Genomic DNA, 26022 nt, shown 5'->3' on the forward strand with positions numbered 1-26022 from the left:
GAGTTTTTGCTGCTTGTCTATTCGGTGGTTAAGTTGATCACTCCTTTGCTGAGATTCTTATTTTGTCATTTATTAAGAGCATGTTTTCCTTTACCTCACTGAGTGTAGCTGTAATAACTCCTTTAAAGTATTTATTTGGTAATCCCAACATCCTGACCATCTCAGGTTTGGCATCTGTGGACTGTCTTTTCCCTTGGGACTGGGTAACATTTTCCTGGCTCGTCAGATTTACATCAAGTAACTTTGTATTGTATCCTGAAGAAGAGAATCTGGAATCTCTTATATTGCTCTTAAGAGTGTTGATGTTTTTGTTTTAGAGGTCAATTACTTTGGCTAGATTGAAATTGCACATTCTTAGGCCTGGAAGTTGTAGTTCTCAACCCTCAGGTGTAGGCTGCTTTCCACTTCTCCTGTGTATGCATGGTTCAGGGGTCTGCCAGACATCTGGTTTGCATTTAAATACCTAATTCAGGATTACCCTCAGTAGTGCCTTGGTTGCCCAGGATCTTTTCCCGTTTCTTCAGCCAGAAAGATGACTGACTGGCTTTTCTTAGTGGTCATGGAGACTGTAGCCTCCCTTAGGGCAGTATCTATTTTTTTAATAAAAAATTTCAGTTACAGGCCCTGGCTGGTGTAGCTCAGTGAATTGAGCATGGGCCCGCGAACCAAAAGATCGCGGTTCGATTCCCAGTCAGGGCACATGCCTGGGTTGCAGGTCAGTTCCCAGCAGAGGCCAGTTCTTAGCAGGGGACACACAAGAAGCAACCTTACATTGATATTTCTCTCTCCTTCCCTTCTAAAGATAAATAAATATTTTAAAAATTTTAGTTACAGTTTACATTCAGTATTATTTTGTGTTAGTTTCAGACATACAGCATAGTGGCTAGACAGTCATATACTTGACAAAGTGCTCCCCCTTGGTATTTCCTGTACCCACCTGGCACCATACCTAGTTATTACATTATTATTGACTATATTTTCTGTGCTGTACTTTATATCCCCATGACTGTTTTTAACTACCAATCTGTGCTTCTCAATCCCTTCACCTTTCTCACTCAGTCTTCCAACTCCTCACCCATTGGGAAACCAGTACAAAAAACTATCAGAATTCTGAAAACTGAATAAAGGTGAGCAGATTTTGGAAGGGAGTCAAATGTGGAACAAGTAATTAACATCATGTAACCACTTCTTTTAAAAAAGATATTGCCCCATTTTAAAAAATCTTCACCTGCGGATATGTTCATTGATTTTACCTTTCTCTTTGTGGGAGGACACCCAGCCCACTGAGCCACACCAATCAGGGCTCTTTGTCACATTTTTAAAATTCATTCATCATATATATAGTGTATTTAAAGGAACTGTGTTGTGTTATACTTTAGAAAGCAGTAGTGAGCAAAACTGACAACTGTTCCATTCCTTATAAATATGTTGGTAAAGGAATCTGGTTTTCTTCCTTGAAGACAATTTGCAGATTAGGAATGAGTCCCCCAATTGTTTCAGCTTAGTTTAGTAGCATCTGTCATACATGTGTTACGCTTAATCATTTGGTCCTCCCAAAATTCATATGTTGAAAACGTAATGCCCAATGCAATGGTATCAGGAGGCAGGGCCTTTGGGAGATGCTTAGGTCCCGGGAGTGAAGTCCTCATGAATGGAGTGCTCTTATAAAAGAGACCTTACCGTGGAAACCCAGCAAGAAGTTTGCAGTCTGCAGCCCCAGAGAGGGCCTTCTCCAGAACCTGACTCAGTGGGCATGCTGATCTAGAACTTTGCCTCCAGAACTGAGAAATACAATTCTGTTGTTTATAAGTCATTCTGTCTGTGGTGTTTTGTTATAGCAGCTTGAACGGACTAAGACATTATTTTATCATGTGAAAGAACACTGACTTTATTATTCTTCCTGTTCTTAACCATTGATGAATTTGTTCAAAACAGTAGTACTGTACCAAACTATCTAAGACTGAATATTTATAAAGAAAGGGAATTAGTCTAGGTAAGTGAAAAGTGACCATAAGAATGCTACAGCAAAGTTGTGTTCTTTTTAACATGGAAAAAAAGAATAGCTAGCATAGATCTTTTTAACTTTGTTTTTCTTAACAAATTATAGAGTATAATGATAACAGGTTTGGGTGTTTGTCACTGTTCTCCCAATCTTTGAAAATAGCTCTTAATGCAGGAAGAAAAGTCTTTAAAAAAAGAGAGGGAAAAGGAAAATTAAGAGCATTTCTAGTGCTTTTTTTTGCATATGCCATTTCCTTGGATTTGAACCTTGAAATAACTTTACCTAGGCATAATTCCAAGATAGACTTTCCTTTATTCTCCTTTGTATTTGAAATACAAATACTGCTGATGAATTAAACTTTCTATGGATAATCATAACATGACATGGTATTTTTTTCCTGTAATATGCAAGTAGATTGATTGCGTCATTAAAATAAGGACTAACACTGACAATTACGATTCAAAGCTTATCTTGTATTGCTTCTCATCTAATTAAGAGCAGTATTGTTAAAATGACAACTTCAGGACATTTAATGTCATTTTACCTTACCACATTCTTGTTCCTAAAGTATTTAAACTTCCAGCTGAAGGGGAGCTCTGATCTTCTGTCCATGACTGTGAACAATGAATGACAAAATCTGTCCTAAGCTTAGCAAATGCTGATTCAAGAGTCCCATAAGGGATGTTTACTGAGGATTAAGAGAAAAGGCTTAATTTGGGGAGGAATTCATTGCATTAAGGAATGCAATGACTTAATGCAATGTCAGTGACTCTAGGGAATCTCACTAATAGGCATTTCAGAGGCCAGGTTTAATTTAAAAGCTGGATCTGGCCTTAAAGTCTATAAAATAAGGTAAAAATGAGGTTATCATTCCCCCAAACTTCGAAATAACGAATTTAGTTTTCCCTGTGGGCGTTAGTGACAAAAGCAATATATAATTGTTTATAGCATAGCAGCAATTAGCTTAGGAAAAGAATGCAGCCTACTAGACCTTTTTAGGAACTAGTATGAATTTATCTGAAGCAAAATGTGTCAGCCAGAAGAGTACTTTTAAATGATAGGAACATAGGGAAAGAAAGGGAGAATCATAGAGTCAAATGTCCATGCAGATACTTTATAGGGAAAAGGCGGTGTTGTTCAGCTGGCCTTGCCTCTCTCAGTTGGGGGGCACACCCTCCTGGTAAGCTGTAGATGCAGAGGGTCGGCAAGGTTTCAGGATCTAGTCAGGAGAGAACTGATTTTTCAGGAGTGAAATAAAGTAGAATTTAAGATTTGAGCCAGAAAGAGGTAAAGGCCAGGTATTGCATTAGAAATCAACTGTTCAGAACAATTAGCCAGTGGAGAGTTCATGAGCCCCAGTCCATGGAAGAAGAGAGAGGCATTTACACAGTAGAGAGAGATTGGGTTTCATTACTTTGTGGAGTTGGATGCATCAGACCATCAGACTACCCTTTGAACGTCCACATGACACACTCATTTCCCCTGTCAGTCCATTCTGAGTGTGCAGGCTTTTGATGATTTGACTGTACAGCATGGGTAAGGCAGTGGGAACATCAGGCCCTCTCACTCTTTCTCACTGTAGAATGATAACGTGGCATATTGCTTTGTTTATTATATTTGGTTTGGATCTCAACTGAGGATTGAGTTATCCATATTCCCTGGTTCATGGCACACTATTATCGTCAGTCTATTTAAGGCTCCTCTCTTATTCCCTTGTTCCCTATTCCTACTCTGTTCTCCCACCACCATTACTATGGGCAGTTACTGTAATACATTTAACATATGTTCTTGGATATATTTTTCCAAAAGATTTTATATATGTGTTTTTAATTTTTGCAAATGTTATTGAAATTTATGTCTTCCTAAACAATATAATGTTATTATATGTATGTCTATGTTGTTATTTCTTGTTGCTCCTAGTTGCCTTCAGCTGCCTGCTGTTCTGAAGTGCTGTAATAAACACCTACACATGTCTCCTCAGGGACACTGCTGGTGGTGGATTGCTGCATTGTAGAGCATATGCGTATTTAACTTGACCAGATCACTTCCCCATATTGTGGATATACTGCACTATCATGATTCTTTTTTTTTTTTTTTCCCCCAGTTCCGGCGGGTATAAAGTGGAATCTTACTGTCTTGCTTGCTTGCTTCTTTCTAATTAGGAGCATTGCTGACCATTGTTTTGTATATTTGTTTCTGTCGTTTCTCCTTATGTTATTATTCGTACCCTTTGGCTATTTTTACTGGGCTTTGTCTTTTTCTTATTGATTGTAGCAATTCCTTATAATTTTCATATCTTTTATTGCCAGTTTTGGCTGTTGTGTATATCTGTTCTTTACCCCCAGTCTCTTATCTATCCAGCTGTTTCCTTTGTGATTCTCTCATTGTACAGAAATCTTAAATTGTAATGTAATCATCCTAAGTTTTTCTGTATGGTTTATGGCTTGAGATCTTGTTCGATCTTATCCCATCTCAAAGTTATAAAGATACTCCTACTACTTTTTATTTTATTAGCTTCATAGTTTTACCTTTTCCATTTATATCTTTAACACTTGGAATTTACTCTCTACTTGGAAATCTGGAATTCCAATTTTACTTTTCTCAATATGATAAGCTGGTTATTCTCATACCACCTACTAAGCAAGCTGTTGATTCTCTGTTGATTTGTAATGTCATCTCTGCTGTATACCAGCTGCTCATACTAGTTTGTTTCTGGGCTCTGCTTTTTGTTGTTTGTAATGTGCCAATTTTTATCAAAATGTCTTTGTGGAATGTCTTAATATATGGTAAAGTAAGTCTTAATATTTGGTAGGGCATGTCTTTTCCTATTTCTCCTCTTTTCCAAAGTTGATGCATCTACTCATGGCCTTAATTCATCCATATAAGTACTATCTTTGAGTTTACAAAGTTTCTTGGTAAAAAAAATATCTCTGGAACTTATAGTGGAACAGCCCTGAATTTAGGCACTAATTTTGGGGGATTCTTAATTTATTTACAATGTCAAATCATTCTAACAATGCACCTATTTTATGGTCTTTCTTATTTTAATTAAATTTTTATTTTTAGGTAATTATAGAATCACAGTATTAAGAAACAATACAGGGAGAGTTCATGTAACCTTCACCCAGTTTCCCTCAATGGTAACATCTTCCAAAACTGTACTACAGTGTCACTACCAGGGTATTGATGTTGATATAATCTCCCGGTTTTGTTCAGATTTCCCAGTTTTACTTAGACTTCTCTGTGTGTGTTTAGTTCTCTCCGATTTTAATTTGACCATGGTGGTATTAGGCATGCAACTTCATATAACAAGTCTCAAACCATAAAAACCTTCTGTGTTGCCCTTCTATAACTGTAGCCACATCCCTCCTACAGCCATCCCCTGCACCTTGTCCTTACCTCTAGCAGCCATTTCTAAAAATGTTCTCCATTTCTAAAAATGTGTCATTTCAAGAATGTTACATAAGTGGGGTAATATATTATTCAATACAATAGTTTTATTGAGGTTGGTTTTTTTTCACTGAGACTAATTCTCTGGAAATTTGTCCAAGTCACTGTGTGTATCAAGAGTTTGTTCCCTTTTATTGCAGAGCAGTATTCCATATAAGGATATACCACAATTTGTTACGCCATTCACTTGTTGAAGACATCTGGATTGTTCCTAGTTTGGGGCTATTACAAATAAAACTTCTGTGAACATTTGTTAATAGAAGCTTCTGGTGTGACTCAGTGGATTGAGCGAGGACCTGTGAATCAAAGGGTTGCCAGTTCATTCCCAGTCAGGGCTCATGCCTGGGTTGTGGGCCAGGTCCCCAGTAGGGGGCGTGTAAGAGGCAACCACACATTGATATTTCTTTCCCACACTTCCTCTTTCCCTTCTTCTCTCTAAAAATACATAAAATCTTTTTAAAGAAGTTTTTTGAACACACACATATATACTTACACTCTATATGCATATATGTGTCCTATTATTTGAAACATTATAAACCATATACAAGTAAGTTTTAAACATCAGAAATATTAAATAAGAATACTAATTTTTATGTGGCTTAAAACCAATATTCTATTCAGTAAATAACATTAATATCATCACTGATATATGGGAATTTATGAGAATTAGAGAATGATAGTATTTAGAAGGTTATATATAACCATATATGATTTTAATGAGAATAACTTGATTAAAATGCTTATTTTTTTTATTAAATTCTTGTGGTTTAATGCTTTGTGATGCAGGAATCTGATGGCTGTTAGGGGTTAGGGGTCAGACCATTGGGGTCTGGCCTAGGACTTTGTATTAGTAAGGCTTAATTTGTTTCTCATATTTTTCAAAAAAATAGCTCCTGTGTATTTTTTCAGAGTACACATTCTTTGAAGGTAAAGGTTCATTTCATCAGGAAGATAAAGAATTTTTTCATACAAAGTTTTTTAAAACAGGCAAGACTAAGTTTTTAACAATTTTTTTATTGTTTAATTATAGTTTTGTCCTCTTTTTTCTCCCTAGTGCTGTCCCCTGCCCTACTCACTCCCTATCTCCTACATTCAGTCCTCCTTGCCTCGCCTTCACTGCCCCTTGTCTTGTCTGTGGGTCCTTTGACTTGTGTTCCTTGACTTGACCATTCCTGTTCTTTTCCCCGTTTCCTGCCTCACTCTCCCCTCTGGCCACTGTCAGTTTGTTCTTTATTTCCATGTCTCTGGTTCTATTTTGCTCACTTGTTTGTTTTGTTGATTAGGTTCCACTTATAGGTGAGGTCATATGGTATTTGTCTTTCACTGTCTGGCATATTTTGCTTAGTGTAATGCTCTCCAGTTCCATCCATGCCGTCTTGAAGGGTAGGAGTTCCTTCTTTCTGCAGCGTAGTATTCCATTGTGTAAATGTACCATAGTTTTTTGATCCACTCATTTACTGATGGGCACTTAGGTTGCTTCCAGCACTTGGCTATTGTAAATAATGCTGCTATGAACATTGGGTGTGTAGATTTTTTTGAATGGGTGTTTTAGGATTCTTAGGGTATAATTCCGGCAGTGGAATTGCCAGGTCAAAAGGCAGTTCCATTTTTAGGTTTTTGAGGAAATTTCATACTGTTTTCCACAGTGGCTCTACCAGTCTGCATTCCCATCAACATGTATTAGGGTTCTCTTTTCTCCACACTTCTTGTTTGTTGATTTGGTTATGATGGCCATTCTGACCAGTGTTGAGTGGTATCTCATTGTGGTTTTAATTTGCATCTCTCTGATGGCTAGTGATGCTGAGCATCTTTTCATATGTCTCTGGGCCCTCTGTATGTCCTTTTTGGAGAAGTGTCCGTTCAGGTCCTTTGTCCATTTTTTATTTGATTGTTTGTCTTCCTGGTGTGGAGTTGTGTGAGTTCTTTATATATTTTGGAAATCAAACTCTTGTTCAAGGTATCATTGGGAAATATATTTTCCCATAGTGTTGGTTCCCTTGTCATTTTGCTGATATTTTCTTCAGCCATACAGAAGCTTTTAAATTTGATGTAGGATATTTAGGTAGTCAAAATATGAAGGAACAAAAGGATCCAAATCAAGACCATGGCTACCTGTAGGAGGTTGAAAGGATTATTATTAGGGATGTGCATGTGGAAATGGGACTTTTTCACAGAGTTGCAAAAAAAAAAAGAGGCATTTCTGGGGACCCATACATGGGAGGTCAAGGTATGGTAAGATTTATTGGGATAGATATAGAAGGCTGCCCCCAGGTTCTTGGTGTCTCATCTTTGTAAGTAGCATTGTGGAAAAAGTCCAGCCTTGTCTTTATTTTACCAGAAAAAAAGCCAGTGTCCATAAATTCCATGCCATGCCAAAGCTTAGTCTAGTCTCACTCCCTGTCCCCATCTAGCTAGCTTAATCTCTGTTCCCATGCTCTTTAAACTAACCAATCAATTTCCTGATCTCTCTTGGGCTGTGGTTGGGTCCTCCTCCTAACCAATCTGTTTCTTAGATTTTCTGGGATTCTGTGTTTCTTATTCAGTCTGATCCTTTTCCCAGGCTAGACTCCACCCCTTATGGTCACTACTGCATATGCCTCAAAGTAGGACTCCCTCCACCCCTGCACCTTCTTGGCTTCTACTGGGCATGCATCCAGCAGAGGAATTTTTCCTTTATTGTTTATTTCTCCCTCCACCCCTCAAAGTCCAGGTGAGTGGACCATTTATACTCTGGAGAGATTAAAAAGCTGCTCTTTCTTACTACAGAGGGGAAGGAGGGGTGTTAATCCCCTTGGCCAGGCAATGCTGTGGTCCCCTGGGGTGTCTGTGCATGCTGCAACTTCCTAGCAAAGCAGGCTTATTGTTAGATTCAGTTTCCTAGTTTATTAGGTTTGGTATCTGATTCCCTCTGCTCCCTTTCTTTATTAATATCTAGCTATCTACACGAACAGTGAGACTCAGAGGCAAGGGCCAATGTGGTGCACTGGCAAAGGTGCCATAGTTGGGAAGCACATCTGGAACACTTGGTGATGTTTGGGAGCTAGGTCCAGAGCAGAGCATCACTGTTGGAGGGAGGGCAAGGAATGTGGAGTGGTAATAACTACACTTAAGAGTACTTACTAGGCACAGTAAGTACTGAAAAAGAGACATTTATTAAAGAAAATACAAGATACAAGAAACATTGTTCATAGGACAATGGTGCCTCACTTCCATTCAAAGTAGGCACCTTAGAACCTCACACAGTTCTCTCAGTTGCTATCAGCTGCCCCCTTGTATCTTCCTGAATCTCCTTGACAGTCTGAAATTTTTCCCTTTTAAAGGTGTTTTAAGTTTGGGGAAAGCCAGAAGTCACAGACCACCAAATCTGGGCATAGGGAGGCTGAGTCACCTGGGTCACAAAAAAAACTGCACGGGACATGATGTACAAGTGGGCGCATTGTAGTGATGAAGCTGCCAGTCATCAGTTGCTCACAGCTTTGGCCTTCTGAATCATCCAAATAGTTCCCATGGAGGAATGTTCAAGCTTAATGCAACATGTGATGGAGATTTGTTGTTCTACCCAGTCATTTTGAATGTGACAGCCACACAGCACACATGCTCACTCAATGGCATCTACCGCCCCCACTGATTAGTACAGTGAAGTCATCATTGTTCACACATGCACATTCCAGTCCACTCTCCTTGGCCTGCCAGGTTACATTAATGTCGTGCAAACCGTTCTTGTTGTATTAACAAAGGTCGGACTTTCCGGACAGACCTCATATGTATAGTTTCAATAAACAGGATTATTCGTTCTTTTATTAAAAACAAAACCAAAATAAACAAACAAACAAAAAGGAAACTCCAGAGCAGGAATCATTAATAGAAAAGCAGAAAGTGGTCTGGATAGATTTCACAGATTGAATGTTTATAATGGTGATCAGCTTGAGGAGTAAATGATAAAGAGTGGGTGCAGGGGTGAAGTAGTTTATTCTTTGCCTAAAGTTCCCAACTGTTTTATTTGATTGTTTAGTAGGTAAGAGGCAGTCATTTCAAAGGGCTAGAGCAGACAAAGGTAGGATTTAGTACAACGCAATCCCTGGAATGTGGAGGGATGCCTGCCCTTGTGTGAAGAGTATACTGTTCGTGATGCATCTGTAGGTACCTTCTGCTGCTGCCCTTTCTTTGCTGCAGCTTGGTGACTCATATCCTGAAGGGGCTTGGTTGCCAGGGTAGCTGTGATCATTTCTGCCCTGGATACACTGTCACCAGAGTGTGAAAACTGTGAATGGACAGATGTTATGCTGTAGTCAGGAGACAAAGTTTTCTCTATGGCATTCCTCTGCTGTGGAATGTGTTTCATTTCTCATTCAGTGTGGGAATGAGATGCATAAATGGCCTCGCTTTTGTGTTGATTCTGGCAGGGTACTATTGCACAAGTGCATGCCTAGCTGGTGTCATTTGTTAATATTTGAAGTAATAAGTAGCAATGAAGGCTGGATTGAGTCTCTGCTTAACTTTGTGACCCAGCGCAGCCCTAAGGTGGGGCATAGAGGAAGGCCTTTTATGGTAGAGAGTTTTTAATTTTATCTTTAAAAAAAATCCTCACCTGCCCATATGTTTGATTTTAGAGAGAGGGAGGGAGATAGGGAGGGAGAGAGAGAAAGAAACATCAATGAGAGAGAGAAACCTTGATCTGTTCCCTCTCATACATGGTGCTACTGGGGATTGAACCCACAGCCTAGGTATGTGCCTTGACTAGGGATTGAATTTACAACCTTTTAGTGCAAGGGACAATGCCCAAGCAGCTGAGCAACTCGTCCAGGTCTTAATTTCATCTTTAAAAAAAATCAGCACTGGCTGGTATGACTCAGTGGAATGAGTGCTGGCCTATAAACCAAAGGATCGCTAGTTCAATTCCCAGTCAGGGCATATGCCTGAGTTGTAGGCCAGGCCCCCAGTCGGGCCACACAAGAGGCAACCACACATCAATATTTATTTCCCTCTCTTTTTCGCTCCCTTCCCCTCTCTCTAAAAATAAATAAATAGCCCTGGGTGGTGTAGCTTAGTGGATTGAGCACTGGCCTGCAAACCAGAGGATTGCGGTTCGATTCCCATTTGGGGCGCATGTCTGGGTTGCAGGCCAGTTCCCAGCGGGGGACTCACGAGGGGCAACCATACATTGATGTTTCTCTCCCTCTCTCCTTCTTTTCCCCTCTAAAAGATAAATAAATAAAATCTTTAAAAAATCAGCAATATGTGTATATATGGGTTTTTAAATCATATATTAAAGACAACTAGGCCTTTAATGAAAAATAGTAGCTCTTTGTCCTATCTATTCCTCTTTCTGATTTCCACTGCACACCCATTTTATTTAGCTCTTTTAGTTATTCTGATATTCCACCTTTCTAAATAATATTCCTTTAGTGTATATCTTGATTTTTAAAATTTTAGGGCTCATTTAACGATCTTCCATTATGTGTGTGTGATGTTTCAAGGTGGCTCTGACTCCTGGTGACTGTGAACGAGTGAGTCCACAATGTGCTGGTGACTGTGAACGAGTGAGTCCACAATGTGCTGTCGTCGCCAGTGGCCCTGCTCAGCTTCTGTCAGGTCATGCCTGTGGCTTCTTTTACGGGGTCTGTCCAGCTCATATTTGGTCTTTCTCTTTTTCTGCTGCCTTCTATTTTTCCCAGCATTATTATTTTGTGTTTTTTTTCCCCAAAGAATCTTGCCTTTTTATCATGTGCTTGAAGCTTTGCTGTTTTTTCCTCCAGGAATGCTTCAGGCTTCATGTCTATTCCTGATGGTCTGTGGTATCCGCAGAGCTCACCTCTAACACCATATTTCAAGTGCATCCATTTTTTGTCAGCCCTTCTCACTGTCCAAGTTTCACATCCGTGTATAGTCATTGGAAATGTGAGAGTGTGGATGATCTTAGTCTTGGACTCCATGATACACCTTTGCTCTTAATGATCCTAATTCTTCCTCTGCCCATTTCTGAGTCTCAGCCTTCTCTTGATTTCTTGGCAGTAGTTTCCATTTAATTGATGATGTAATCATGGTAAGCAAAATCTGTAACAATTTTGATATCTTCATTCTCTATGTTAAAAGTATATTTCTTTTTTTTAAAGATTTTATTTATTGTTTTAGAGAGAGGGCAAGGGAGGGAGAGAAACATCAGTGTGGGGTTGCCTCTCGCACACTCCCTACTGGGGACCTGGCCCCTGCATGTGCCCTGACTGGAAATTGAACTGGCGACACTTTGGTTCACAGGCCAGCACTCAATCCACTGGTGAGCCACACCAGCCAGGGCTTAAAAGTATATTTTGACTGTGATCATGAATTTTGTCTTCTATATGTTCTAATATAGTCAATCCTGCTTTGACACTTTATTCTTTCACTGTCATCAGCAGTGGTTTCAGATCATTGCTATTTTCTGCCAGTGAGATGAGAAGAATTAAGTTCTGAATGTTCTTCTTCATAGTCATATACTCGTCCCCTCCTCCAATACTCAAATAGTTGTATCACCACTATGTTAAATCAGTGTATAGTTGCTATGCCTGTATAACTAATTTTGTATCTGACCCACACAGTGAACTAAGGTTACATTTCTTTCTTATGTAACCTTGTTTTTTTTAAATAGTTAACAATTGTTTCTCTTTTCATTTTTTAAAAGATTTTATTTATTTATCTTTAGAGGGAAGGGAAGGAGAGAGGGAGAGAAATATCAATGTATGGCTACCTCTCATGCGTCCCCCGCTGGGAACTGGCCTGCAACCCAGGCATGGGCCCTGACTGGGAATCGAACTGCTATCCTCTGGTTCGCAGGCCCCTTCTAAATCCACTGAGCTACACCAGCCAGGACTCTGCTGTAACTTTTATTAGAATTGGACATCCTAGAATGATTCATTAATTTTCCTATATTGCCCCCTATTTATTCATTGTATTACTTTTTTTGTTGTACTTTCTGGCAAAATTCTTCTACTTTCTATCATACCATTTTTATTAAGTTGTGTTTTAAACTACAGCTATCTTATTTTTAACTTCTAAAAGCCCTTTGGGCTCTGGATTTTTTTCTCCCTTTCTACTATATTCTATTATTTCATAGATATATAATCTTAATGCTGTCTGAAAATATTTTTGTTTCTTTGAAATTTTCTTTTACTTCTAACATTATTTCTGTTTCCTTTAGTTTTCATTTTTTGATTGTTGTGGTCTCTTTCCTTCATGTTAGAAGTTCTCTTCACTAAAGGTGGTATTTTCTATTCATATTTAAGGCTGAAGCATTAAAATATTGACAGAAAGTTCTGTGGGTGAGGCTAGTATTTACTAAGTGCTGGACATTACTGTAGAGCGATCAGAAGAGGGCCGAGCTTTCCACGGAAGGAGAGCAGTTGTGTTTCTGGACTGAGTCTTCCAGTGAGGAATCCTCTGTTCTTCCTCGAATGTAGCAGTAAAAGCCTGGCTGTCAACCCTTTGGGAGCTCCGTGTGGCAACAGTACTAGGGAGCCCGTCATTTTCTACATAGTCTTTAACTTCAAATTTTTGTTTTCACATTATTGGCTTTCTTTGGTACCCTCCAATGTATTGATCCCATTTTAACCTTTGCAGAGAGTAAACGATCATGTGGAGAAAGCCGTCAGTGACGAAAGCCTGGCAGGGTAGAGTGGGAGTGATGATCTGAAGGTCTCACAGCCCTTTAACAGACTTTTTAACCAAGTTGCCTCTTCCCATTACCTAATCACACCCTCCGGGCCCACCACACCCACACGTGCATAACATGTACACCATCAGAGGTTCCTGGTACATCCAGTCCCTGAGCCTTTCTGCATAGACAAGGGGCTTGATTCTCACCGATTTCCTTCCAACCCTTCCTACTTGTTTGCCCCCCTCTCCCTGTTTCCAGGGCTTAATTTTTAGTCTTATTTTCTGCCAAGTTATCTACTTTCCAGGTTTCATCTTTAATATTTTGAGGAGGAGGTGAATGTAGATGGGGAGGATTGGAGCTGGTTTCTTATTGGTCTCTGAATCTAAGAAGAGGTACCTAGGGAAGACAGATTACTGCTGTTTTAAGAGGTTTGTTCTGTCTTGCGCGGGAAGGGCTGACTGTGAACCCGAGAGTGCCTCAGTTGCCCCACAGCTTACTGTTAGGTAAGTCTATCCATTTCAGAATTGTGAATGGGTGCCCTTAACATCAGCCACTGCAGACTCCATTTTTATATCATTAATATTTTCTCTGCCTTTCAGTTGGCTTTGTTTCCTTCTTAGTATTCTTGTCTGTTATAGGGAAAGAAGATGGTCAACTTACTAAAACTAACATAGAATTTTCTAAAAAGATTTTATTTATTTATTTTTAGAGAGAGGGGAGGGGAGGGAGAAACAGAGGGAGAGAAACATGGATCGGTTTCCTCTTGCATGTACCCTGTCCTAGACCGAACCCACAACCCAGGCATGTGCCCTGACCAGGAATCAAACCGGCAACCTTTTGCTTTGTGGGATGACCCGACCAACTGAGCTGTCCAGCCTAGCCACACCAGCAGGGAAGAAAGAAAGAATTTTAAAAGTGTTAGGTCTCCTGCAGATGTTTGTGTTGTAAAAAAGGGTCTTTGGTTATCAGTGAGTCTATGAGGAAGGATGTGCTTGGGCTGTGGGTGGAGTAGGGGAGACATCCTGGCCTCCCAGAGACGGAGGAGTAAATATTTATGCCAAGTAAATAGATTGTATAGGCAACCCCCACATTAGTGCACAGTTTAAAAGAAATTTTTACATTGCTTCTTTGCATTTTTATTTCTTGCAAGTAGGTACTTAAAGATAAGTATGAAATAGCTTGGACTTACTTAGATATTGTTTAGTTTCACAGCATTTTCTTTTTTGAAACTCGCTTTCAAGCCTTTGCCAAATATGTCACTTCAACGACCTAAAATGAAAATTTATATTCATGGACTTAAGGATATTTTTAGCAGAAAGGTCGTTAGGGTTGCAAGTACTGAAGTTTAGATATTTTTATATTATGCTGGAATGAGTCCTAAAACTTTGGGGTATGACATAAACATTTTGAATAGAAGTAGAAGTTAGTTTGTGGTAAGGGATTTGATTATTGATAGTAGTTTTAAAAAGGAATATTGGAGAAGTTTGAATAAACTCAAGTTTGTAATGGTTATTTTGTTAATAAGAAATAAAGCAAGAAAATAAACCATCTGTCTACATATAAAGTAAATGTTTGAAAGTAAGAGGTAAAATGGAGAGAGATCTGGGAATCTTTTCTTCGCAACTTAAACTTTAGATGTAGTAGTTAACTGCCACTAACTTGATTTTCACATAAAGATTTTAGTTCTCATGGCGGGACATTCATTGTCTTTGAGGAGAACAGTACTTTCAGTGTAATTTTCTTTTAATTAGATTTTAATAATCATATTAGTACATCTTTATGCATATGTAGTTTAAAAATAAAAGAAGTGCCCTGGCCGGTGGCTCAGTTGGTTGGAGCATCATTTGTATACCAAAAGGCTTAGGGTTCTATTTCCATTCGGGCACATACCTAGGTTGGGGTTTCAGTCCCTGGTTAGGGTGTGTACCGGAGGCAGCCAATTGGTGTTTCTCACATCAGTGTTTCTCTCTCTTTTTGCCTCCCCTCCGCCCCCACCCACATCTCTCTCTTTTTCCTTTCCTTTCTGTCTTTCTGGAATCAATGAATATATCCTCCGGTGAGGACTGAAGTAAGTAAACAAAGTAATGGGGCAGACTCATAGATGGAGAGCAGGAAGACAGCTATTGGCAGGAGGAGGTTGGCAGTGGAGGGATTGAGCAAAATGGAAAAAAAACTCATGGACATGGACAACAGGGTAGTGATTGCTGGGGGGAGGGCAGTATAAGGAGTCTAAATGGTAATGGAAAAAATACAATCAAGATTAAATAAGAAATAAAACCTATTGAAATAAAAAATAAAAGAAGGCAGCCTACTTCATGACGAATGCTCTGTAGCATTGCTCATCTACCAATTCAAAGGCATCATTGCATCACAGCCTTTCTTTCCACATTGGGTTACACACAGCTTAGTAGAAAGAAACTTTTAATCAGGACTGTTAAACCTCAGGTTTTTTCTGCAGAATTCTAGGGATTCTTTCACAATGATGAGGCAAATTCTTCTTGGCATGTAGTTGCAGAGTTGTTAAATTTTAGTTTCTGCTGACTCTTCAGTATACTTTCCAAATATTCTGTGACTGTTCTTGACAAATACTACACTATAGAGCTTTTGGAGAGGCTGAATGTGTTGCTAAGATGGGCTACTGATTTCTTTTTCTTCTTATACTTTTAAAAGTTTTTTTTCCTGCTTTTTTAGCAGTGACAGGAACTAGGGATCACTACGTAGGAAAGCTAAATATTACCACCTGCCTAATTATACTGTTATTTTAATCTACCAAGGAGCAGACCTCTTAGCAGAAAAGGATTGTTTAGCCTGAGATATTCAGCTGTTCTGTGCTGTCAAGTGACCCCAGGTAAACTGTGCCCTGGGGCCAGTTGCCCAGATTGCTCACCTGGAAGGGTGTGTGTTCTCTTCTGCTAACAAACCCAAGAGTGCAGTGTGGTCTCACAGCAGTGCTGATGGAGTCTCTAGTATTGAGGTCTCTGGTTAAAGAGGTCATTAGGTTGGCCTGGAAAAAGAAATTAGCACCATATTGACTGTAATAATAATGTTGCTTTCTGATTATATAATCCATTTCATTCCTGGTAATGGGGTTACTAGTCTCAGCTTTAGAGACAGTAACTGATTTTTTTACTAGAAAAATTACTGTATGGTTAGCTATATAAAACTACCTAAAGCTTATGACTTAAAACAACTATTTATCATATTTTGTTCTCTGGACTGGACAGTTTTTACGTGAGGTTTCATCATTCTGTTGCAGTCAGATATTGGTAGGAGCTGTGGTCCTCTGAAGGCTTGGTTGGGCTTGGCATGGTATCTAAGATGGCTCACTCATGCCGCAGAGGTTGCTTACTGGGGTGTTGCCTTATGGTCTCTCCTTGTAACTTGGGCTTGTCACGGAATAGCAGCTGGATTCTGAGAGGAAGCCTCCCAAGAACATGTATTCCAAGAGGCAAGAAGCAAAAGCTGTCAAACTAGTTGAGGGCTGCACCTAGAACCTAGCCTCACTCACTGCTGTCGTGTTTGATTGGTCAGAGCAATCTCAGGGCCTGCCTGGATTCAGGGGTATGAGAAATAGACTCATCTTCTGCCAGAGGAGTGTCAAGCTCACATTTTTGCAGAAGAGCACTTGGGATGAGAGATACCACAGTCATCTTTGGAAAATACCATCTGTTAGAAACTCTTGATTTAAAAAAAAGAAAACCGTATCCTCAGCCTGATGGCTTAGTTGGTTGGAGCATCATCCTGTGCACCAAAGTCTGTGGGTTTAATCTGCAGTTGGGATGTATATGGGAGGCAACTGATTGATGTTTCTCTCCCACATAGAATTTTCTCTCTTCCTCTCCTTTCCTCTCTCAAAAATCAATAAATACAAAGTCTGTCCAGAAAAACTCCAGCCATTATTAATATAATGAGAACAGTTTGTGTGACATCAATGTAACCTGGCAGCCAAGGAGAGTGGATTGGAGTGTGCATGTGTGAACAATGATGACTTCACTGTACTACTCAGTGGGAATGGTTGATGCCATTGAGTGAGGGTGTGTACTGTGTGGCCATTGAATTCAAAATGACTGAATGAGTAGAACAAGGTATCTGTGTCAAATTTTGCATTGAGCTTGAATGTTCCCCCATGGGAACTATTTGGATGACCAGAAGGCTGCAGCTGTGGGCAGCTGATAATTGACAGCTTCATCAGGACTATGCGCTCGCTTATATGTCAGGTCTCATGCAGGGTGAAACATCAAAGCACCCAGGTGACTCAGCACCCTTTTACAGCCCAGATTTGGTGCCCTGCAACTTCGGGCTTTTCCCAAATCTAAAATCACCTTTGAAAGGGAAAAGATTTCAGACTGTCGAAGAGATTCAGGAAAATACAGAGGGCAGCTGATGGCGATTAGGAGAACTGTAATGTCCCAAGGTAGATGTCCTACTTTGAAGCAGACTGAGGTGTCATTGTCCTGTGTACAGTGATACAGTGTTTCTTTTTATCTCGTGACTTCAATTAATGTCTCTATTTTTCATATTACATTGTTGGATACCTTCTGGACAGACCTCATATATCTTTGGGGGAGGATTAAAAAAGTAACTGTATAATGCCTTAAAAGACTAAATTAATATATTCTTTCATATATATTATATATGTGTATGTACATATGTGTTGCATAAATACTGGGTGTGCCTGTACATATAGTGTATGTGTATCCATATGTACATATATAATGTATATGTGATATTTCTGTATCAATATACATTATACAGTTGACTCTTGAACATGCCCAGCACAGTTGAAAAATCTGTGTATAACATTTTTTAAAAGATTTTATTTATTTCTAGAGAGAGAAGAAGAGAGGGAGAAAGAGAGGGAAAAAACATCAATGTGTGAGAGATAAATTGATCGGTTGCCTCTCACACACCACCAGCTGGGACCTAGCCTGCAACCCAGGCATGTGCCCTGACTGGGAATCAAACCTGTGATCTGTTGGTTTGCAGGTTGGCACTTAGTCCCCTGAGCCACACCAGCCAGGGCTGTGTATAACTTTTGACTCCCCCCAAATTTAGTTGTTCCTCAGTATCCTCAGGGGTTTTTTGTTCCAGGACTTCTCATGAATGCTCAAAGTCTCCGGATGCTCGAGTAGATTAATGTGCACAGTTGGCCCTCTGCATCCATGGACTGAAAAGAGTATAGATGTTTATTGAAACAAATTCACGTGTAAGTGTACTTGCCTAGTTCAAACCCATGGTGTTCGGGGTCACATGTACTTGGCTTTAAAAAAAAGCACAAGCTTTTAATTAATGTTCACAAATTTCAAAACCATCTGGCAGTTGAACTACCTTTCCTTTGTTGATTTGTGTTACCACATTCTCTGTGAAACTTTTTTTTTTACATTTTTTCCATTCTCAAACCTCTACCACCCACTCCCACCCCACTCACTGTCAGCTGATGGCCTTGCTTTTTATTTCCTTGAGACTAAGGCAACTAGAGGAAAAATACAATTCTCCACCAAATCTCCCAGCTACTCATGGCATTAGAGTACCCAGCCTAAGCAAAACCTTCCCTTTTCTGGAACCCAACCTCTTTTAGGCTGCTCAAGGGTTTAGCACCTGCATCATCAATTTTTTTCTCTCTACTAGGTTATTCCCTTCAGTGTACAAACAGTCCATTTTCTGTTCCTTGATCAAATAAACCTTTTCTGCTACCTTACTTCTTTGCTTCTAAATACTAAAAATTATACAAAAGAATTGTCTGCACTCTCTTCATTTCTTCTTTTTCATTTTCTGTTTTGTAATTTAAATAAAGTTGGTATACATTATTATATTAGTTTCAGGTATAAAATATAGTGATTTGACATTGATAGACCTTACGATGTGATCATCACACCATGTACTAACCATCTGTTACATGAGATGATCACAATGTTTTAAGCTACATTTTCCTTCTTTTTTGGCCATACTTTCACTCTGCCCCACTTTCTGGTAACCATCAATTTGATCTCTGTTTTTATTCTTTGTTTATTTGTTTTCTTTTTAAATTCCACATACAAGTGATATCATATATTTGTCTGATTTATTTCACTTAGCATAATACCCTTTAGGTTCACCAATTTTCTGTTCTCTTGTGAACTCACTTCATTCCATCAAAACTGCCCTTGCACAGGTCAGTGATGGCCATTTTAATGCCAGATCCTGTGGTCAATTCTCAGTCTGTATTTTATTCAACCTCTCAATGCACTTGACAAAGTCTTCCTTAAAACGCTGTTTTCTCTTTAAAAAATATATTCTATTAATTATGCCATTACTGTTGTCCCATTTCCTCCCCTTCGTTCCCTTCCATCCTGCATACCCCCTCCCCTACCATTCCCCTGCCTTTAGTTTATGACCATGTGTCACAAGTTCTTTAGATTCTATATTTCCCATACTATTCTTGCCCCCCCATCTATTTTCTACCTACTGTCTATGCTACTTATTCTCTGTACCTTCTTCCCCCCTTCTCCTCCTCCCACTCCCCTGTTGCTATTTCTCCATGTGATCTCCATTTCTATGATTCCGCTCCTGATCTAGCTGTCGTCTTATTTTGCTTTTGTTTTAGGTGTGGTTGTTAATAACTGTGAGTTTGCTGTCCTTAACTGTGAGTTTGCTGTCCTTTCACTGTTCCTATTTTTTATTTTCTTTTTCTTAGATAAGTCCCTTTAACATTTCATATAATAAGGGCTTGGTGATGATGAGCTCCTTTAACTTGACCTTATCTGAGAAGCACTTTATCTGCCTTTCCATTCTAAATGAAAGCTTTGCTGGATAGAGCAATCTTGGTTGTAGGTCTTTGGTTTTCATGACTTGAAATACTTCTTTCCAGCCCCTTCTTGCCTGAAATGTCTCTTTTGAGAAATCTGCTGACAGTCTGATGGGAACTCCTTTGTAGGCGACTGTCCCCTTATCTTATGCTGCTTTTAGGATTCTCTCCTTCATTTTAATCTTGGGTGATGTAATGATGATGTGCCTTGGTGTGTCCCTTCTTGGGTTCAACTTCTTTGGGACTCTCTGAGCTTCCTGGATTTTCTGGAAGTCTATTTCCTTTGCCAGATTGGGGAAATTCTCTTTTATTATTTGTTCAAATACGTTTTCCATTTGTTGCTCTTCTCTTCCCCTTCTGGTACCCCTATACTTCGGATGTTGGAATGTTTAAAGATGTCCTGGAGGTTTCTAAGCCTCTCCTCATTTTTTTGAATTCTTGTTTCTTCATTCTTTTCTCTTTGGTTCTTTTTTTTCTTCCTTTTGGTCCGCTCCATTGATTTGAGTCCCAGTCTCCTTCCCATCACTATTGGTTCCCTGTGCATTTTCCTTAATTTCACTTAGTGTAGCCTTCATTTTTTCATCTAATAAAATCAGCCAGTTCTGTTTATTAGATTTTTCATCTAATAAAATCAACCATCCTGATCACCAGTGTTTTGAACTGTGCATCTGATAGGTTGGCTATCTCTTGGTCGCTTAGATGTATTGGCTCTGGGGCTTTGATCTGTTCTTTCATTTGAGCCTTTTTTTTTTTTTTTGGCCTGATCACACCTGTTATGTAGTGAGGGGCGGAGCCTTAGGTGCTCACCAGGGTGAGGCAACCCAGTCACTGCGTTGTGACGCTGTATGTGGGGGTGGGCTCAGACAGGGAATAATGGCGCTTGTTCCATTCTCTCTTTGATTTCAGTCCCCTCTGCTACGTCCCACAAGCAAATTGTGCCCTTCCGATGCTGGTTTCCGGGTGGGTGGGCTTGTGTACATTCTAGGACCCTGTGAGTCTCTGCAATGAACTCTCCTGTGAGGCTGGGAGTCTCCCAGCACCTCATCTCCTGTAAGTTTTTTCAATTGGTGCTTTTAGGCTTTATTTCCTGTTGCTGGGGCCCTGGGTTGTGGGTTCTGTCTCACTGCGCATTTTTTGCCTAGCTTATCTGCACATGAGTGTGTGTCTGCAGTCAGCCAGCCGCCTTGAGCGCCTCACTGGGTTTGCTTGTTTCCTCCCTGCACCTGAGGTCTGTCAACCACCACTTTTTACTGCCGCAACCATCTCCTCTGGCCGCCAACTCTGCCCCTCTTACCAGTCTGTATGAATCGTTTGTTGTCAGACTTTTGTACAGTTCAATTTTCTGTCTGTTCTGGTTGTATTTTTGTTTGTAAATCTTTGTAGTCCTTAAATTTGGTTGTGTGAGGAGGCACAGTGTTTTCATCTACACCTCCATCTTGGCCAGAGGTCTTAACTCAATTTCTGATGTGATGATTGTTGTATAGTTTAGTTGTCATTTTGATGTGGTCATGCAAGGAGGTGAGCAGTGTTTACCTATGCCACCATCTACACCAGAAGTCTGAAAGTTTGATTTTGACTTCATTTTTCACCTCTAAATCATCAGCAGATTATCTACCATGTCTTCTAAGCCCTAAAATATTTATCACCACCATTCTTACCTTCATCTAGTGAAGCAGCATTCTGTGATTGTTGAAATAAATAGCCTCCTGACTGGAATCTCTGCTTTTCTCTTTGCTTTTTCATGGCTTACTCTCAACAGAGTGCTCAGAGTGTTGTTTTCAAGACTTAAGTCATATCACATCACTCTTCTGTTGCAAACTCCTAGTAGCTTCCCATCTCGCTTGGATTAAAAGCCAGAGATAAGCATACAAAGACCTACCCAGTTGGACCTTGTTGCCTGTGTTTCTGCTCCTCACCACTCTCCCCCTTGTTCACTTTGCTCTCTGTGCTCTGATCTCTCTGTTCTCCACGAACATGCCACATCCACTTTCACATTATAGCCTTTGCTCTTACTGTTTTTTATGCCTCTAAAACTTCCCGTTTTCTCAGATGTTGTCTCCTTCTTTCACTTATATTTTTACTCAGAGTTCAGCTCCCAGAGAAGCCTTTCCATGACCACCTTACCTGAAGCAGTACCTTCTCCCACGCCCCAGCAACCCACCCTTGGGTACCCACTGTCCCTATTATGCTTTAATTTTTTTCCTTATAGAACTTTTCACTACTATCATTTATTTATTTTCTTTTTGTTTGTCTCTGCTCTGTAGAATGAAAACATCATGGGAGTCGGAACTTTTTATCACAATAAAGTGATTACATTCAGCTGGTGCTCCATGAGTATTTGTTAATTGAGCAAATGAATAAATGCTCATGTAAATATGCAGTGGATCATTGTGTGTGGTTTGATGGGAAAATAATCATTCTAACTTTCTATTTTAAATTTAGACAGGTAGCCTTGTTTTATCAAACAACATTGCCTTTACTGCTTACCCACAAGATCTGAATTTGCCAGACAGTACAGTTTGCTTAGGCGTTCTTGCTTTACGAGCTGGCAAGACTGTAAATTCTGCTCTTCTGCCAGCGTTGTGTCTTATCAAGGTGCTTGACTTTTCTTCATATGTTCATCGACTAAAGAAGGAACAGAATGCCATTTGAAATATAGTTAGAGTGCATTATTCCCAAGGTCTTGTAGTAAAAAAATAATTTCATTTAAGATGGAACTTTAAAAGTCTAATGCTCCATTAGGTGACTTCGTAGTCATATGATGTTTTGAACATTTTAGTCAGAAGATCACTGCCACCCAAAAACATTAGCTGATTCTACTGGTTTTTAATTTGCTTTATAATTAATTTTATTTATAGCCTCTTAAATCAAGCTTATTTTGGCAAGGCTCCTTTTAGGGAGAAAACTCAGGTAGAGGCTTTACTAACACTATAGTACAGGTCAGCAATTTTCAACCTCTTTCATCTCATGGCACATGGATGGCCATTGTATTGGCGGTTGTCTTTTTTTAATTTGCCAATCTTAAGGAAAAAGATGTCAGTGCCTCTGACTAGTCAGGTAGTGCATGTTTTAAAATTTTTTGTGGCTCATCAGTGTGCTGTGGCACATGGTTGAAAATTGCTGGTATAGGTTGATCTGTGTTTAAAAACATTCTTTTTAGGTAAGTTACATTCCAAGAATTTTCATTGCATAAAATGATGCTTCTCCATAATGCAAACAGAAACCTAAAAATTCTAAAATCAAAATTTAACTTGTGAGCAAATAGGAATTTAGTTTTAAAATTTATATTCTTAAGTATGTCATTTTGCTCAAGTGTGTCATAGCACTTACATTTTTTACTTGTGAGTATAGCCACTCTGACATCATTAAGTTCATTAAAAGGTTCCCACTTAACTCTTATAAAGGTCACACTTTTTATTAAACTAAAAAGAGTAGAAAACTATGACACTAGGGACACATAACTGTTTACAAAAGCTAATTAAAGCAAGATGAGGCCTGGAAACCTGGAGTGAATGTCACTCCAGAGACTTGGGCTTTGAAACCTTAGTACCTGCAAAATAGGGCAGGTGATTCTTGCCCTCCTCCCCCAGCTTGAGTGCTCCTCTGGAGAAACCAGAGACATTGTTGCGTGGTTGGCATCTTTGTTGTCACAGACATAGTGACTTCTGTCAGAGAAGACAGATCTAGGCTGCTGTGTAACTTTCTATTCTGCTTAAGTTTAGTAGCTTTGATTTACTGGGAAATTAGTCTAGAATGGAGTAGAGATAAACAGCTCTGTGCATGATCCTGGTCAATTATACTTGACCAGGTATAATCTGACAAGTTGTCAGATTTCACTATGTAGAGTCTTTTAGACAGTACAAATGAAGGGACTTTAAGATTCTTAGCTAAACTTCTCTTTACATTGCCTTTTTTAGAGATTTAGAGAAATGAACACTTTTCATAGTTTAACTGTTTCTTTCTTTTTTCATTCCTTTTCCACATTCCCTTTTTTATTTCACCCAACACCAAAAATGCCCTTTTAGAAACACAAAGTAGATCTTTTCTACAAACTACGCCATGTGATGAATGAACTTATTGACCTTCGAAGACAGCTACTCTCTGGTCACCTGACTCAGGATCAGGTGCGAGAGGTTAAGCGGCACATCACCGTGCGCCTGGACTGGGGGAACGAGTAAGTATGGCGGTCATTTGGGCATCTTTCAGTTTCATTTACGATAATTTCTCATGGAGTTTCGTACTTGAGCAAAGCTTCTCTTTAGCGATTTAAAGTCACTATTATACTTTCCACCACGCTTTGATTATTTTTACTGTGAGTACTATAGTTGTTTCTTTTAGTTTAGCAAAGGACACTCACTGGTTCTACTCATCGACACTCTCTCAGCCTCCATTTTTACTTCTGGGGAATCAAATTAGACATTATCTATTGAGAAAATATGAAATAAAGAATAAACTGACAGTAATCGGGGGTGGGGAAGAGGGATAATGGTGGGGAAAATAGGGGAAGGGCCATCAAGGAACATGTATAAAGGACACATGGACAAAGCCAAAGGGGTAGGTTTGAGGGTGGGGCGGGGAGTCTGTGGTGGTGTGAAAATGGAGATAGCTGTATTTGAACAACAATGAAAAATACTGATTTGAGCAGTGGGGAAAAAGATTAAAAGCAAATTATAATAAAAAAAATGATGGGAAGAGGACCAGCAATAAATGAGATATATGAACCCATTTCTAGAAATTGGAAACGAGTTAGAGGATTAGTGACTGAGGAAGCCCCTTATAGATGGGGGAAATTTTAGCTAGTGGAGGAGCTACTCCCTTTTAGCTCCCAGAATCATGGAGGGTGGGAGTGTGCCTCTGAGCTGTAAACAGTGGGATGGCTTAAAAGTATGTGAAAGGAATAACCTACCACCACTAGGCCACCACTACCATGGCAGCCAGGCGTCAGACTAACAAATACAAAGATCAGCTGCGGACGGAACTGGAGAAGAGTGTGAACTGGGGCCTTATCACAGAGTCTTCTGTGTTGTGGCATTTAGGAGTTTCAAAGTGTATTACACTGGACCAGATCCCTTCCACTTACCAGAAAGAGAAACTTGCTAGTTACCCACCTGTGTACAGAACCCTCCCCACACTTCTAATACCTTTCAAATCTGAATGGACAATTGAGTATTATCAAATATTTGAAGAAATCCTTCTGTAGGAAAGAGACAGAAACTGGATAAACAAAATACTGTATCTCAAATGAAATAATCTGGCCCCAGAGAGAATTAGAGAATTAGTAAAGAACTTAAAAAAAAAATCTCAGTATCCTCGAAGAGAATCAAGAAGATCCATTATATAGGATAAAGTGCTATGAAAAAGGAATGGAGAATGTGATTTCCAAAATGAACCATTTAGGAAAAGAACAGGAAGGTAATTTTATGTCGTTACTAGGAAAATTAAAAGATGGGAAATAATTGAAGAAAGAAGAGCAATATAGATGTGCAAGCCAGTGGGTCCCACATCAGGGATAATTTCCAGGAAAAAAGTGAATAAAGAAGAAATTCTAGCTCTGGCCAGTATGTCTCAGTTGGTTGCAGTGTTGTTCCATAAACTGAAAGGTTGCGGGTTCAATTCCTGGTCAGGGCACATGCCTGGGTTGCAGATTCAGTCCCCAGTTGGGGCATGTGCAAGAGGCAGCCCATTGATGTTTCTCACTTCCCCTCTCAGTAAGGTCAATGAGCATGTCCTCAGGTGAGGATTAAAAAAAGAAATTCTAAAGAAATGATAGAAGAAAATCTCTCAGAGCCAACCCAAGAGTCCTAGGGTTGAAAGTTCCCACCAAATACTCAGTATGAATGGGGAAAAACCCAGCAAGGCACATGAAAATATTTCAGTATCTCATGATGAGAATATCCTGAAGGGTTTTCAGAGAGCAAAACAGGTTTTAGGAATAAGAATCACATTGGCCTTGAAAGTTTTACCAGTAACACTGGACACTAGAATATAATGATTGGGAGATGATTTGCCAGACAGAGTTTTATAAACAACCAAGTTATCTAGTAAAGTATGAAATATTCAGGGGTGCAGAAATTATCTTTCATAGCCCTTTTCTTAATAAGGGACTTGAGAATGTGTTCTTAGAAAAGTGGAAGAATAAATGAGGGAAGAGGAAAC

The 26022-nt window shown here is 39.5% G+C and overlaps 1 protein-coding gene across 1 annotated transcript in view; it reads left to right on the plus strand.

The window, feature by feature from the left end:
- The window catches only part of DOCK3 (dedicator of cytokinesis 3), a 294505-nt gene that overhangs the window by 112975 nt on the left and 155508 nt on the right, over positions 1 to 26022 (plus strand). Inside the window, exon 6 of the mRNA XM_037128613.2 lies at positions 23892 to 24040. Within this exon, the coding sequence (XP_036984508.1) occupies positions 23892 to 24040 (149 nt within the window). The remainder of the gene's footprint in view (positions 1 to 23891; positions 24041 to 26022) is intronic.

Source organism: Artibeus jamaicensis, unplaced genomic scaffold (genome assembly GCF_021234435.1).
Source record: "Artibeus jamaicensis isolate MK-2021 breed Jamaican fruit bat unplaced genomic scaffold, CSHL_Jam_final contig_519, whole genome shotgun sequence".
Classification (NCBI taxonomy): domain Eukaryota; kingdom Metazoa; phylum Chordata; class Mammalia; order Chiroptera; family Phyllostomidae; genus Artibeus; species Artibeus jamaicensis.